Below are 13,904 nucleotides of genomic sequence, written 5' to 3'. Positions count from 1 at the left end.
ATTTATACATTAATGTTTTCATGTACTGCTTTATATATTCATTTATACATATATTGCCATATTTATGTACATTTTTATCAAATGACATTTCAAATGAAACAATTCCTGCAGATCGGTTCCGTTTTACCTCCGCAGCCCTGGGAGAGGAGAGAAACACTTTTAAAACCATATTCAAACCTTCTTTGAGATCTCTTCCCCCCCTAAGCACTTCAGCACGAAATGAGCTATTTTCAAGGTATTCCAGCACCTCAAGGGCCTGGAAAGAACCCTGCCTGTGAGACTCATACCACCATTTGGGGGCTCTGAATTAAAAATTATTTGAAGTCACATTGAATTAATCAGATGTGATTAAAGCTCCCCTGATCATCATCATCATCATCATCTTCTTCATCGATGGTGTTTCGCACCTTGCTGCAGCCGTCTGAGCTCCAGCTCTTTGTTTTCCAGCTCCTGACGGAGCAACACACAGTTTGGACAATCTGAAGGAAGGAAGGAAGTAGAATTGAGGGAATTCCAAAGGAAACATTTTGTTTGTAAATGAAGTATTCAGTAGACATTAATACTCGATAACATTCACAATAAAACACCAAAATGTCTCAACACTAAATCCAACCAATTCAAAGAAACCACCAGGCCAAACGCACCAATCAGAGAGCCGCTCAATGTTGCCATGGAGACGCTGCCCTCAGCGACGCCGACTGGAGGGAAACACAAATGAGTTTCTTGTCGCCCTCCTTCCTAATTCTCTGGAGGCCATGGCAGCGATGACTACTCTGTTGGGTGGGGGGCCACGCCCTTCTCTTTCCTTTACCAACCGAGCATTTCTCCAGGTTCATTTGTCTTGATAAGAATAAATCTAAAACTTCATTTGATACGGTAGCTATGCTGAGCCCCAACAGCGCCCCCTACAGCAAACTACTTCATGTAACATTTTACTTTGTTTTTTTGTTAATTGACTTTAGTGAAGGAGTTTAAAGGCCCTCGGCCTCAACTCCAAGAGAGACGGGAGCAGGTACTAGGGCTGTCCAACCTGAGATGCTACTTACTATGCACAAGTCCTGCCAGACACGCGCACCTGTTCAAGGATTCCACTCTGAACACTTATAGCTGTACTATTACCCAAAGTGGGTCAGTAGAAAACTTATTTCACTCCACTCTCTTTTCAACTGCATCTTAAAAACACTGGCCCGACTGCATTTTGACATCGTTGCATTATTGCTGTGATATGAGCCCTTCCATCCGTGATGCAGAGACCAAGGTCCATGCACCTGTAACACTCCTCCTGGACGACTGCAATGTGCTGCTCTCTGGACGGACGACTGTTGTCAGCCCGGTCCGCGGGGCTGAGCGGCCCGGTCCGGGCGGCTTCGGTCCCCTGGGGGGTCCGGCGGGCTCAGAGCTCTGGCTGCTGCCGGAAGGACCCGGCCCTTCTGCAGATTCACAAGCACAACATTCAGAAAGTGTACAACTCTGGGGCTGGAGGTCCAGGGTCTGGCACCTACCGCTCCTCTTCCTCTTTGCCAGCGGCAGGGTCTCCGTCCTGGACGGGAGGCTCCTCTTGGTCTGGCTGATGCCCCGAGGGACCTTCAGGGAGGCCAGGGGCCTGGGCAGTGCTGCTGGGGGACAGACAGCATGTGAGCCTGGCAGCATTTCAGATTTGGACCCACAGATCGTAAAGTAGGAGGAAGCATGCTCCATGTGTCCCATAGCTCATTCTACACACAGGCATTATATTGTGTAGTTATTTAGGGGTCCAGGCTGTGGGGCTTGAGCCCTGTGGTTATTGTTCAGGTGAAAAGTCTCAGAATTTTGAAACCGGCATAGCACACAAACACGGTTGACGTCCTGTTTGAACCGGTACGTCACAAACATCTTGTGGTTGAAGTCTATTCGTGATGCGGAGACCAAGGTCCATGCACCTGTAACACTCCTCCTGGACGACTGCAATGTGCTGCTCTCTGGACGGACGACTGTTGTCAGCCCGGTCCGCGGGGCTGAGCGGCCCGGTCCGGGCGGCTTCGGTCCCCTGGGGGGTCCGGCGGGCTCAGAGCTCTGGCTGCTGCCGGAAGGACCCGGCCCTTCTGCAGATTCACAAGCACAACATTCAGAAAGTCTACAACTCTGGGGCTGGAGGTCCAGGGTCTGGCACCTACCGCTCCTTTTCGCCAGCGGCAGGGTCTCCGTCCTGGACGGGAGGCTCCTCTTGGTCTGGCTGATGCCCCGAGGGACCTTCAGGGAGGCCAGGGGCCTGGGCAGTGCTGCTGGGGGACAGACAGCATGTGAGCCTGGCAGCATTTCAGATTTGGACCCACAGATCGTAAAGTAGGAGGAAGCATGCTCCATGTGTCCCATAGCTCATTCTACACACAGGCATTATATTGTGTAGTTATTTAGGGGTCCAGGCTGTGGGGCTTGAGCCCTGTGGTTATTGTTCAGGTGAAAAGTCTCAGAATTTTGAAGCCGGCATAGCACACAAACACGGTTGACGTCCTGTTTGAACCGGTACGTCACAAACATCTTGTGGTTGAAGTCCATTCGTGATGCGGAGACCAAGGTCCATGCACCTGTAACACTCCTCCTGGACGACTGCAATGTGCTGCTCTCTGGACGGACGACTGTTGTCAGCCCGGTCCGCGGGGCTGAGCGGCCCGGTTCGGGCAGCTTCGGTCCCCTGGGGGGTCCGGCGGGCTCAGAGCTCTGGCTGCTGCCGGAAGGACCCGGCGCTTCTGCAGATTCACAAGCACAACATTCAGAAAGTCTACAACAACTCTGGGGCTGGAGTCAATTATGGGCTATTATTTAGGGGTAAAGCCCGTGGGGCTGGAGCCCTATTGATTTCAGATTCTCTGAATCTTGAAGCCTGAAACTATCTGGAACACCAACTTTTGCATAACACACTAACATGGGTTACGTCTTGTTTGAACCGGTACGTCACAAACATCTCAAAGTTTCATCCAAATGCGTCCACATTCAGAGCAGATATTTGTTAAAAACCGACCAAATTTGATCCCAAATATTCAGTCGGTCTTGGTTCAACTGACACATCACGTCTGGTTCCAAAATTGAGGAAATTAGATTTACAGTAAGATGCTTTGTGATGTCATAATATTATTTAGTATAAATTATATTAACAGTAAAATGCTTGATGACATAAATTATATTTACAATAAGATGCTTTATGACGTCCTCAAATTATTTACTATAAATGTACAGATTCTGATTGACAATGTCCAGTTGGACCGTGTCCAGTGTGCGGCGTGGACTTGGGCACTCTGTAGTGTTTAGACGTTACCAAACTATGTATTTAGGTGTATATTTGTATAACTTTTTACCTGGTAGATGTCAGTAGATCTGTTAGTTGATATTTTTAATCCCTGCTCCACATTACTTTGCTGGATTTATGAAAACAATAGAAAATAATCCTGAAATATATGTCACTGCGTCCACTCGAAAACACTGAAATGTATGAGTGATGCATTCGAGATCCAGCTAGGTGTCGGAAAATCGAAGCCGTGCAATGGTAATTACTTACAGAAATAGCACAACGTTTTTGGTATTTAATGTAAATGTAATTTAATGAAAATGTAATCCAAGTAAAAAAAAAACTTAAATAAATTAGGTGCCCAACACGGCACCAAGCGACAACACTAGAGTTCTAACCATGAGAAGTTCTGCTTTACAGCCAAACATGGAGGGTTGCTTTAAAGACAGGAGGGTTGCGCTGTGTAGAGCGCAGAGCGGTTGCTACGTGAGACGGGCAACCAGGAGACCACCGACAGGGGGGGGGGGCCCACGCTGCGTTCATGTAAACTCAGAAAATCGTGCAGCGTTTCAGAGAAGCTGGAAACTGTAAAACTCACCCAAGACGACTAAACCGGACCCTGTGTATTGTTGCCTGCAGCTATATTTATTATTAAAACTGTTGTTGTTGCTGTTGTTATTATTAGTATTATTAAGGGTCCAGCCCGCAGGACGCGGTTGAGGTCTCGATAGAACTGGGACGTCGCAGACATCTCGTGGTTCAAGTTTGATCCATAATCGAACTACATTTGGAGCAGAAATTTGTGAAAAATTGTGACATCTACCTTGAAGATGCTGAACGCTTGCGAATGACCGATACGCCAACGTTCTACAACTTGCAGTTGGGTGATGGCCCAAGATTAGTTTGGGTAGTGGAGCCCTTTGTGACATCATGGGGATGGTAGCTCAGGAGGTAGAGCTGGTGGTCTAGTGATCCAAAGGTTGCTGGTTGGATCCCAGGCTCCTCCTGCTAGCACGCTGTAGTGTCCTTGAGCAAGACACTTAACCCCTAATTGCTCCTGATGGCTGCATCCGTCAGTGTTTAAACAATTGTAAGTCGCTTTGGATAAAAGCGTCTGATCAATGAAAATGTAATGCAATATAATCATCCAATTCCTTATAAAAAGGTGCAGGTTGAGGCTCTGGGGGTGCAACAAGACACCTTTGTTTTTTTGCATGTATAAATGCATTCCGATCGCATCTAACGCGGTGTGAGATGCGGTGTTGTGTCCTTCCTTATTTTGCGGCATTCGAGCCAGTTGTAACGTAGCCTGTATGTTACGACCAGAAGACGATGATGCGTTTCACGGGACTCAGAAAATTGTAACTCGTGTTAGTAGTAACTCTGTAATCTAGCCACTGGTGGGTGCACAGGCCCGTGCATCGTCAGTGCCGGTCCCAACCCGGATGAATAGAGGGTTGCGTCAGGAAGGGCATCCGGCGTAAAAACCATGCAAATCAAACATGATGACAACAAATCAATTTCCAAACCGGATCGGTGGAGGCCCAGGTTAACAACCACCGCCACCGTTAGCCAACACGGTGCCAGTGAGAATTGTGCTACTGTCGGCCGAAGAAGAAGAGGGGGAAGGCGTGTCCAGAGACAGCAGGAGAGGAAGAAGAGTAGAGAGGAGGAACTTTGAACGTTGGCACTATGAAGGGTAAAGAGAGAGCGCTGGCTGACATGATGGAGAGAAGGAAGGTAGATGTACTATGTGTACAAGAGACCAGGTTGAAGGGGAGTAAGGCCAGGAGTATCACAGCCAGGTACAAACTGTTCTACCACGGAGTGGATGGCGGGAGAAACGGGGTAGGGATGGTGTTGAAGGAAGAATATGTCAAGAGTGTTTTGGAGGTGACCAGAGTGATGAGCATGAAGCTGGACATTGATGGGGTGATAATGAATGTGGTCAGTGCATACGCTCCTCAAGTTGGGTGTGAGATGGAAGAGAAAGAAGAATTCTTTAGTGAGTTGGATGAAGAGGTGGAGAGCTTCCCCAAGGGAGAGAGAGTGGTCGTTGGAGCAGATCTCAATGGGCATGTTGGCCAAGGGACCAGAGACATAGGTGATAAGGTGATGGGTAGGTATGGTGCCAAGGAGAGGAATGTGAAAGGACACATGGTGGTTGATTTCACCAAAAGGATGGAATTGACTGTTCTGAATATGTATTTCAAGAAGAGGGAGGAACACAGGGTGACATACAAGGGTGGAGGAAGGTGCACACAGGTGGACTACATCTTATGCAGGAGGTGCAATCTGAAAGAGATCAGTGACTGCACAGTGCTGGTGGGGGAGTGTGTTGCTAGGCAGCATTGGATGGTGGTCTGTAGGATGACTCTGGAGGCCAAGAAGAGGAAGAGAGTGAAAGAAGAGCCAAAGATAAAATAGTGGAAGATGAAAAAGGAGGAGTGTTGCGTGCAAATTAGGGAGGAGGTAAGGCAGGCAATAGGTGGGAATGAAGGGTTAACGGATGACTGGGAAACAACTGCAGAAGAGGTGAGGGAGACGGCCAAGAAGGTACTCTGTGTATCATGCGGGAAGAGGAAGGAAGTCAAGGACCCTTGGGGGTGTAATGAGGACGTACGGGAGAGCATAGAGCAGAAGAGGTTTGCGAAGAAGAAATGGGAAAGTCAGAGAGATGAAGAAAGTAACAGGAGTACAAGCTGATGCGGCGCAAGGCGAAGAGAGTAGTGGAAAAGGAAAAGGCGTACGACGAGTTGTATGAGAGGTTGGACAGTAAGGAAGGAGAAAAGTACTTGTACTGATTGGCAAGACAAAGGGACCAAGCTGAGAAGGATGTACAGCAGGTTAGAGTGATGAAGGATAATGATCTGAAATCTTTGCCAAATCAGCTTGAAACTGACGTACTGTAATGTGGCCCTAGCTTTGATGTATTTTAACTCAATTCTGTGTCTCCATGAAGGATAATGTTTGCTGTGGCTCCGCCCAACTCACCGGCAGAGCTTCCCGGCTTCTGATTGGCCGAGAGCACAGCGCTATTCCTGGCAGAGGGAGGCCTGAGTGTCTGCAACGCTCTGGGTTTGGCTGCTGGGATGCCAGAGGGCGGGGCCTTCTTCAGGCTGTTTCCGGGCAGCTTTGTTTCTACAGGACAGAAAAGTATAGAGAACATTTAAAAATTTGATATTGAAAAAATATAAAATAGGGCAGAATGAAGGGATTTTTACCTGCTGCTCCGGTCTGGACTCTGGACTCTACAACCTGAGCTCCTTTGGTCTTAATACAAAAGAATAAACAGAAACGATGGAACAAGAACAGGATCAACTTCATACAATTACATGAATTATTGTGATTATATCATAATCAATACATCTGTGTGAGTTTTGGGTTTTACACGAAAGTGTTATTATATAAAGTATCTATCATATTATATTTGTATTTATAGTTCCTTATTTTCCAGGTCGTAGGGTCAGAGTTTTGAATCAGACTCAATTTGACAAAATTAAATATCTGGATATATGATTGATTAAAATTTAGGACATTTCTCCGACCCCTGGCAGCAGTGGCAGGTTTGGATGTGGACGGGGGTCATACCTCCTGGGGGGGCGCTGTGGGAGGCTTCTCGCCCCCCGACGGGATTCTCCTCCTCAGGGCAAGGTCTGTGCAGGGGGTTGGCCCGGCCTGCAGGGGGCACCGGGTGCCCGAGTCGGAAGCCACACGCCCCTGCTGGGAGAGCGGCATGGGCGTTGAGGTGACCAGTGAGTCGGCGCACCAGTGTAGTTGCATGGGCGTTAGGAGCAATCCAGGAGAGAAGTCCAGGGTCCGGTTCCCGGGACAAGTAGCTGAGTCCAGGGTCCGGTTCCCGGGACAAGGAGCTGGGTCCAGGGTCCGGTTCCCGGGACAAGGAGCGGGGTCCAGGGTCCGGTTCCCGGGACAAGGAGCGGGGTCCAGGGTCCGGTTCCCGGGACAAGGAGCGGGGTCCAGGGTCCGGTTCCCGGGACAAGTAGCTGGGTCCAGGGTCCGGTTCCCGGGACAAGGAGCGGGGTCCAGGGTCCGGTTCCCGGGACAAGGAGCGGGGTCCAGGGTCCGGTTCCCGGGACAAGGAGCGGGGTCCAGGGTCCGGTTCCCGGGACAAGGAGCGGGGTCCAGGGTCCGGTTCCCGGGACAAGGAGCGGGGTCCAGGGTCCGGTTCCCGGGACAAGGAGCGGGGTCCAGGGTCCGGTTCCCGGGACAAGGAGCTGGGTCCAGGGTCCGGTTCCCGGGACAAGGAGGGGGTTCCAGGGTCCGGTTCCCGGAACCCGGTATTAGACCGGGACTCAACCCCACACAGCACTGGTTGGGGGTCACGACAGTCCAATCGATTGCGCTGTCGTCAGGGAAGGTCTCATTCTCCAGCCAGAAGATGGGGGAGTCAAGGGTCCGGTTCCCGGGACAAGGAGCTGGGTCCAGGGTCCGGTTCCCGGGACAAGGAGCTGGGTCCAGGGTCCGGTTCCCGGGACAAGGAGCGGGGTCCAGGGTCCGGTTCCCGGGACAAGGAGCGGGGTCCAGGGTCCGGTTCCCGGGACAAGGAGCGGGGTCCAGGGTCCGGTTCCCGGGACAAGGAGCGGGGTCCAGGGTCCGGTTCCCGGGACAAGGAGCTGGGTCCAGGGTCCGGTTCCCGGGACAAGGAGGGGGTTCCAGGGTCCGGTTCCCGGAACCCGGTATTAGACCGGGACTCAACCCCACACAGGACTGGTTGGGGGTCACGACAGTCCAATCGATTGCGCTGTCGTCAGGGAAGGTCTCATTCTCCAGCCAGAAGATGGGGGAGTCAAGGGTCCGGTTCCCGGGACAAGGAGCTGGGTCCAGGGTCCGGTTCCCGGGACAAGGAGCTGGGTCCAGGGTCCGGTTCCCGGGACAAGGAGCTGGGTCCAGGGTCCGGTTCCCGGGACAAGGAGCTGGGTCCAGGGTCCGGTTCCCGGAACCCGGTATTAGACCGGGACTCAACCCCACACACGACTGGTTGGGGGTCACGACAGTCCAATCGATTGTGCTGTCGTCAGGGAAGGTCTCGTTTTCCACTGAGAAGATGGGGGAGCCCAGGTCTCTGAGGCTGGGCAAAAGGGCGGGGGTCCGGGGCCTTCCTCTGACGCCACCAAGTGTGGTGGGTGTTGATATGCAACTGTCGTAAGGTACTGCCCCCTGCCATGTGCACATGGCTGTGCCAGGGGAGGGGGCTACACACCCCTCAGGATCTGTCACGTTGGTCAGGTCCAGCAGGGTCACTTCAGGTAACACCTCGTCCATCAGCAGGGGGACGGCCCGGTAGGGTGTCCTGCTGGCGCTCGGGGGTGTCTGGTCTCTCGGACCCTCTAGGGGAAGTGGTGTGGCAGCGCTGCGGAGCGGAGCCCCCCTAGGGCTGGGAGGAGCTTGGTAGGTCCGGTCTCTGTCCAGGGTCCGGTCACTGGAAGCAGCAGCTGCAGGGATCAGTTCTCCTGTGGTTGTGCGGTCCAGGTCGCTCAGAGAACTCATGGTGGGGTTAAAGAAGGGGGCCTGCATCGCCAGACCAATCCTGAAAACACGACATAAAAACACGTCATCATCACAACACCACAGGAAGTAGTACACGAAGAAGAGCAAATAGAAAAATGATCAACACGTCCAGGTATTGTCCCATTTCATACCATCGCATATTTAGCAAATCGTAATTATGTGACATTTCTTCCAGAAGTCTACAACATTCAAGAGAAAACTCAAATACAATATTATTTATTAATAGAAATAACAGTCTTTGTTGGTGTTAAGACATGAAACAACAAACACAGGTTGTTTTCCCTTTTCAAACTACAAGTAGACACTCATGACATTTCCCGTTCACAGTAATAAACAAACGCCTTTAATAAGTTCGATTTGACCCTTGACGCTCTCCGTAGAACCTCAGTGTTACGAGCACAGCATCTCGGGGACGAGCTTCTTGTGAACGCGCGCTCCCTGGCCCATAACCACCTTAAAACAACTGTGACAATTGTATTATGGTCTGGATACAGGCTGCACGTCATTTAACAAATGTACTACAGCACATGAGACTTTGAACGACGGTGACCAAACGGCCCGGTCTGTCCGGTACTGTCCCAGCTGTGTCCTGACAAATACCTGTCCAACACCACCATGTCATTATATCATAACCAATACAATCATCATCAAAAAAATACTATTAATAACAACCAATACAATAATAATCATAATATAAAGCATACATCAGAAATTTAAATGTAAACTACGTCACACACATTACAGGTGGCGTCAGACCATAGTTCAGCCCCAGGATTCTCTCCTGTCTCACTCCTCCGTCTCACTCCTCTTTCCCGGTTGTTGACCGTCCCTCGACAACACAAGTTTCGTGTTTTGAGCAAAGTAAAATCTTTGTGGCATCACTGTTGACACGCATCACACGGTGCATGAGTCATGTCTCCTGAATGAAGCAAGTGGAGGAGACACGTCCAGCTCCTTCCTCCACTTCTCCACCTTCCTTCTTGAGGTTCACTCGGTGTCTAAACTTTCACACATTTGGTGAAACAGCGGAAAACAAACAAACAAACAAACAAACAAACAAACAAACACTTCCATACTCACGTGTGTTGTTGCGCAGGACACGCCGCGCTGAGCTCCGGTTTAAATACAGCTTTCCTGGCCTCTGATTGGCTGAGGCATGGACCAATCAGAGAGGAGAACGAGCGAGCGACCGTCGCACGTGTCCGCCTCCTATCGGTCCGGAGGGTGAACTGCCTCCATCGGTGATAGTAATTAATCTAATGCCAAGAAGAGCCCATTTATCTGATGAATTCCTATAACTTATAATTATTATACTGCTAAATTATAACGAATTATATTATTTTATTACTTATAATTATTGTACTACTAAATTAGTATTAATTAACTATATTACCTCCAGACGCCTCACTTCTTCTTCTCCTTTTGTGCTGCTCCCGTTAGTGGTGGCCACAACAGATCATCTTCCTCCCTGACACCACCCGCCTGCATGTCCTCCGTCAGCACCTCCATCAAGCTTCTCTTTGGCTTCCTCTTTTCCTCTTGCCTGGCAGCTCCACCCTCAGCCTCCTCCTCCCAATGTAACTCTGATATTTCCTCCACACGTGTCCAAACCATCTCAATCTGGCCTCTCACTTTTCCACCAAACTGTCCAACCTGAGCTGTCCCTCTAATGTCCTCATTCTTAATCCTGTCCATCCTTGTCCCTCCCAATGAAAACCTCCACATCCTCAACTCTGCCACCTCCACCTCATCCACCTGCCTTTTAGTCGGTGCCACCGCCTCTAAACCGTACAACATGGCTGCTCTCACTACCGTCCTGTACACCTTCCCCTTCACTCTGGCTGGAACCCTTCTGTCACACATCACTCCGGACACTCTTCTCCACCCGCTCCACCCTGCCTGTACACTCTTCTCCACCCAGACTCGCCTAGCCCCTCTTCTTCAGCCGACAGTAGCACAATTTCCACTGGCACTCTGTTGACGGCACTGGTGGCGGTGGTTGTTAACCTGGGCCTCCACCGATCCGGTTTGGAAATCAGATTTGTTGTCATCATGTTTGATTTGCATGGTTTTTACGGTGGATGTCCTTCCTGACGCAACCCTCTCTATTCATCCGGGCTTGGGACTGGCACTGATTATACACCGGCTTGTGCACCCCAGTGGCTAGATTATAATATCTAATAATAATATTAATTTTAATTTATTAGTACCTTTCAAGCAACCAATCTAGCCATACCATAATCATACCTGGGGAAGCATGGAAATGTTTAGGTGAGATGGCAGTGGCCTTCCTAACGAGACTGTTTGACACCATCCTGGAGAGGGAGAGGATGATGGAGGAGTGGAGAAGAAGTTTACTGGTACCATCTTCAAGAATAAAGGAGACGTCCAGAGCTGTAGTAACTACAGGGGAATAAAGTTGATCAGCCACAGCATGAAGCTATGGGAAAGGGTGGTGGAGGCTCGGTTAAGAGGAGAGGTGGGGATCAGCGAGCAGCAGTATGGTTCCATGCCAGGAAAGAGTACTACAGATGACATGTTTGCTTTAAGAACACTGATGGAAAAGTACAGGGAAGGACAGAGGGAGTTGCACTGTGTCTTTGTGGATTTAGAGAAAGCGTATGATAGGCTGCCTAGAGAGGAAGTGTGGTACTGCATGAGGAAGTCGGAGGCGGCAGAGAAGTAGGTAAGAGTGGTACAGGATATGTATGAGGGCAGTCAGTCAGTAGTAAGGTGTGTAGTAGGCGTGACCAAGGCATCAAAGTGGAGGTGGGACTGCATCAAGGATCAGCTCTGAGCCCTTTCTTGTTGCAGTGGTGATGGACAGGTTAACAGATGAGATCAGACAGGAGTCTCTGTGGACTATGATGTTCACGGATGGTGGAGGAGAGCCTGGAGAGGTGGAGGCAGCATTAGAGAGAAGTGCAATGAAAGTCAGCAGGAGTAAGACACAATACATGCGCCTGAATGGGAGGGAGGGTGGAGTGGAGTGGAGGTGGAGAAGGCGGAGGAGTTCAAGTACTCGGGGTCAACCGTCCAAAGCAGCGGAGAGTGCGGGAGAGAGGTGAAGAAGAGAGTACAGGCAGGGTGGAGCGGGTGGAGAAGAGAGTACAGGCAGGGTGGAGCGGGTGGAGAAGAGGGTCCGGAGTAATCTGTGACAGAAGTGTTCCAGCCAGAGTGAAGGGGAAGGTGTACAGGACGGTAGTGAGAGCAGCCATGTTGTAGGGTTTAGAGGCGGTGGCACCGACTAAAAGGCAGGTGGATGAGGTGGAGGTGGCAGAGTTGAGGATGTGGAGGTTTTCATTGGGAGGGACAAGGATGGACAGGATTAAGAACGAGGACATTAGAGGGACAGCTCAGGTTGGACAGTTTGGTGGAAAAGTGAGAGGCCAGATTGAGATGGTTTGGACACGTGTGGAGGAAATATGAGAGTTACATTGGGAGGAGGAGGCTGCGGGTGGAGCTGCCAGGCAAGAGGAAAAGAGGAAGCCAAAGAGAAGCTTGATGGAGGTGCTGACGGAGGACATGCAGGCAGGTGGTGTCAGGGAGGAAGATGATCCGCTGTGACCACCACTAACGGGAGCAGCACAAAGAAGAAGATTATTATTAGATATCAGCTAAATCCAGATTCATGATTCGTATTATTTTCTTTCAGTTTGGAGAAAATATAAAATGACATAATATGTAATAAATAGATAAGAACGCAATTAAAGAAACACAGCATAAAATCCAGATTACACCAATCAATCCACCTTTAATTTGTCATTTAATCCCAGAATCCCAAACAGATCGATATAAAAATACCTTCTGGAAAATTAAAGGTTCTCCAGCGGACTCAATGTTTTGGCTTTTGAACTTTTTCAGCGTTTTTAAAATAATTCCATTTGTGAACGCAGCACCGTGGCTCGGAGTAGAAAATAGAAATAGAGGAACGTCTGTTGGAGCACCAGCAGGAGAAACATCTGGAAACGTCATCTCTCCAAGTCTTCCATTGTAGTTTCTATGTAGCATCACTAGATGGCGCCACTAGCTGGCGTTGGCATGTAGTACGTGACATGTGGCATGTAGCATGTCCAACAACTCGTCCTTTTGCCTCACATACTAAAGTACGCGATACGTGCACTCATGTGGTATGTCGTGCGCAGCGTGAACAAAGATGGCCGTTTGTCGTTCTCGGGAACACTTTGAAGGAAGAAGGAGGGGTCAGCGTCAGCCACTTTGTCCCTTTGCACCCGAACACTTGCAGGGAAAATGGGGCAACTCTGCCTCCACTCGCCGAATAATGCGGTTTCAACAGTAACAACAGAAAATGATCATTATCACCGTGTGGAGCGATAGGTTTTGTACCAAACATCTGAGGGAAAAACACGAAGAGAGATGTCAAGATGGAGGAGGAGAAGCAGCTGAGGTCGAGTGAGAGATGGAGTTCGGAACTGATGCGCGGTCTGTTAATCTACTGACTCCTACGGGAATGAAGCAACCTAAGAACTGCTCCGATGGAGGAGAACGTCGGGCGGAGTTCTGGATGTTCTCAGCTCTGGTGGAGGAGAACGTCGGGTGGAAGTCTGGATGTTCTCAGCTTGGGCGGAGGAGAAAGTGGGGTGGAGTTCTAGATGTTCTCAGCCTGGGTGGAGGAGATCAGGTTGATGTCCTTTTCCCTCTACATGGTGCAGCGTGGATCTGCCGCAGTCGGGTGGTGCTTTCAGCCAGTTAGCATACTTCAGTGTAATTAGCATAGTTAGCACGGTGTAGCTTGGCTCCCTTGGGTTGAGCCAGCCTGCTAACAGAGCTGGACTGGGCTCGGTGTAGGTCGGTCACAACGTGACTCCTGAAGTAGCAGGATGTTCTCCCTGCACCATAAACATATCGCTAGGTGGCTGATTTGACCTGAGCCAGACATCCCAGGTTGGTCCAGGTCCGGAAGGGTCCAGGATCAGGTCAGTCCAAGTCCAGGACCAGGTCCAGGTCCAGGTCTAGATCCAGGTTGGTCCAGGTCCAGGTCCAGATCCACGATGGTCCAAGTCCAGGACTAGGTCCAGGTCCAGATCCATGATGGTCCAAGTCCAGGACCAGGTCCAGATCCAGGTCTAGGTCCAGGTTGGTCCAGGTCCAG

At 50.2% G+C, this 13,904-nt stretch overlaps 1 protein-coding gene across 1 annotated transcript; it reads right to left on the bottom strand.

Moving 5' to 3' along the window:
* Nucleotides 1-9,894, bottom strand: LOC307245688 (uncharacterized protein). Its single transcript, XM_080021335.1, has 11 exons — nucleotides 9,872-9,894; nucleotides 6,854-8,810; nucleotides 6,487-6,535; nucleotides 6,257-6,403; nucleotides 2,565-2,726; nucleotides 2,154-2,258; nucleotides 1,920-2,081; nucleotides 1,269-1,613; nucleotides 645-698; nucleotides 408-479; nucleotides 1-137 (listed from the first exon to the last, which is right to left on the bottom strand). Exons 2-11 carry the CDS (start codon nucleotides 8,795-8,797, stop codon nucleotides 124-126), a joined length of 3,054 nt encoding a protein of 1,017 aa, XP_079877461.1. The 5' UTR covers nucleotides 8,798-8,810; nucleotides 9,872-9,894; the 3' UTR covers nucleotides 1-123.
* Nucleotides 9,895-13,904: the final 4,010 nt, after the last annotated feature.

Source organism: Zeus faber (genome assembly GCF_960531495.2).
Source record: "Zeus faber genome assembly, chromosome: 20".
Taxonomy (NCBI): domain Eukaryota; kingdom Metazoa; phylum Chordata; class Actinopteri; order Zeiformes; family Zeidae; genus Zeus; species Zeus faber.
This window is presented reverse-complemented; position numbering and strand designations above follow the sequence as displayed.

Coding starts and splice junctions, on each gene's coding strand:
- LOC307245688 (XM_080021335.1), bottom strand. CDS start 8,797: ATGCAGGCCCCCTTCTTTAACCCCACCATGAGTTCTCTGAGCGACCTG. Junction 2,727..6,256: donor GAAGCCGGGAAGCTCTGCCG/GTGAGTTGGGCG, acceptor GTGAATCTGCAG/AAGCGCCGGGTCCTTCCGGC. Junction 1,614..1,919: donor GTCCAGGAGGAGTGTTACAG/GTGCATGGACCT, acceptor GTCCCCCAGCAG/CACTGCCCAGGCCCCTGGCC.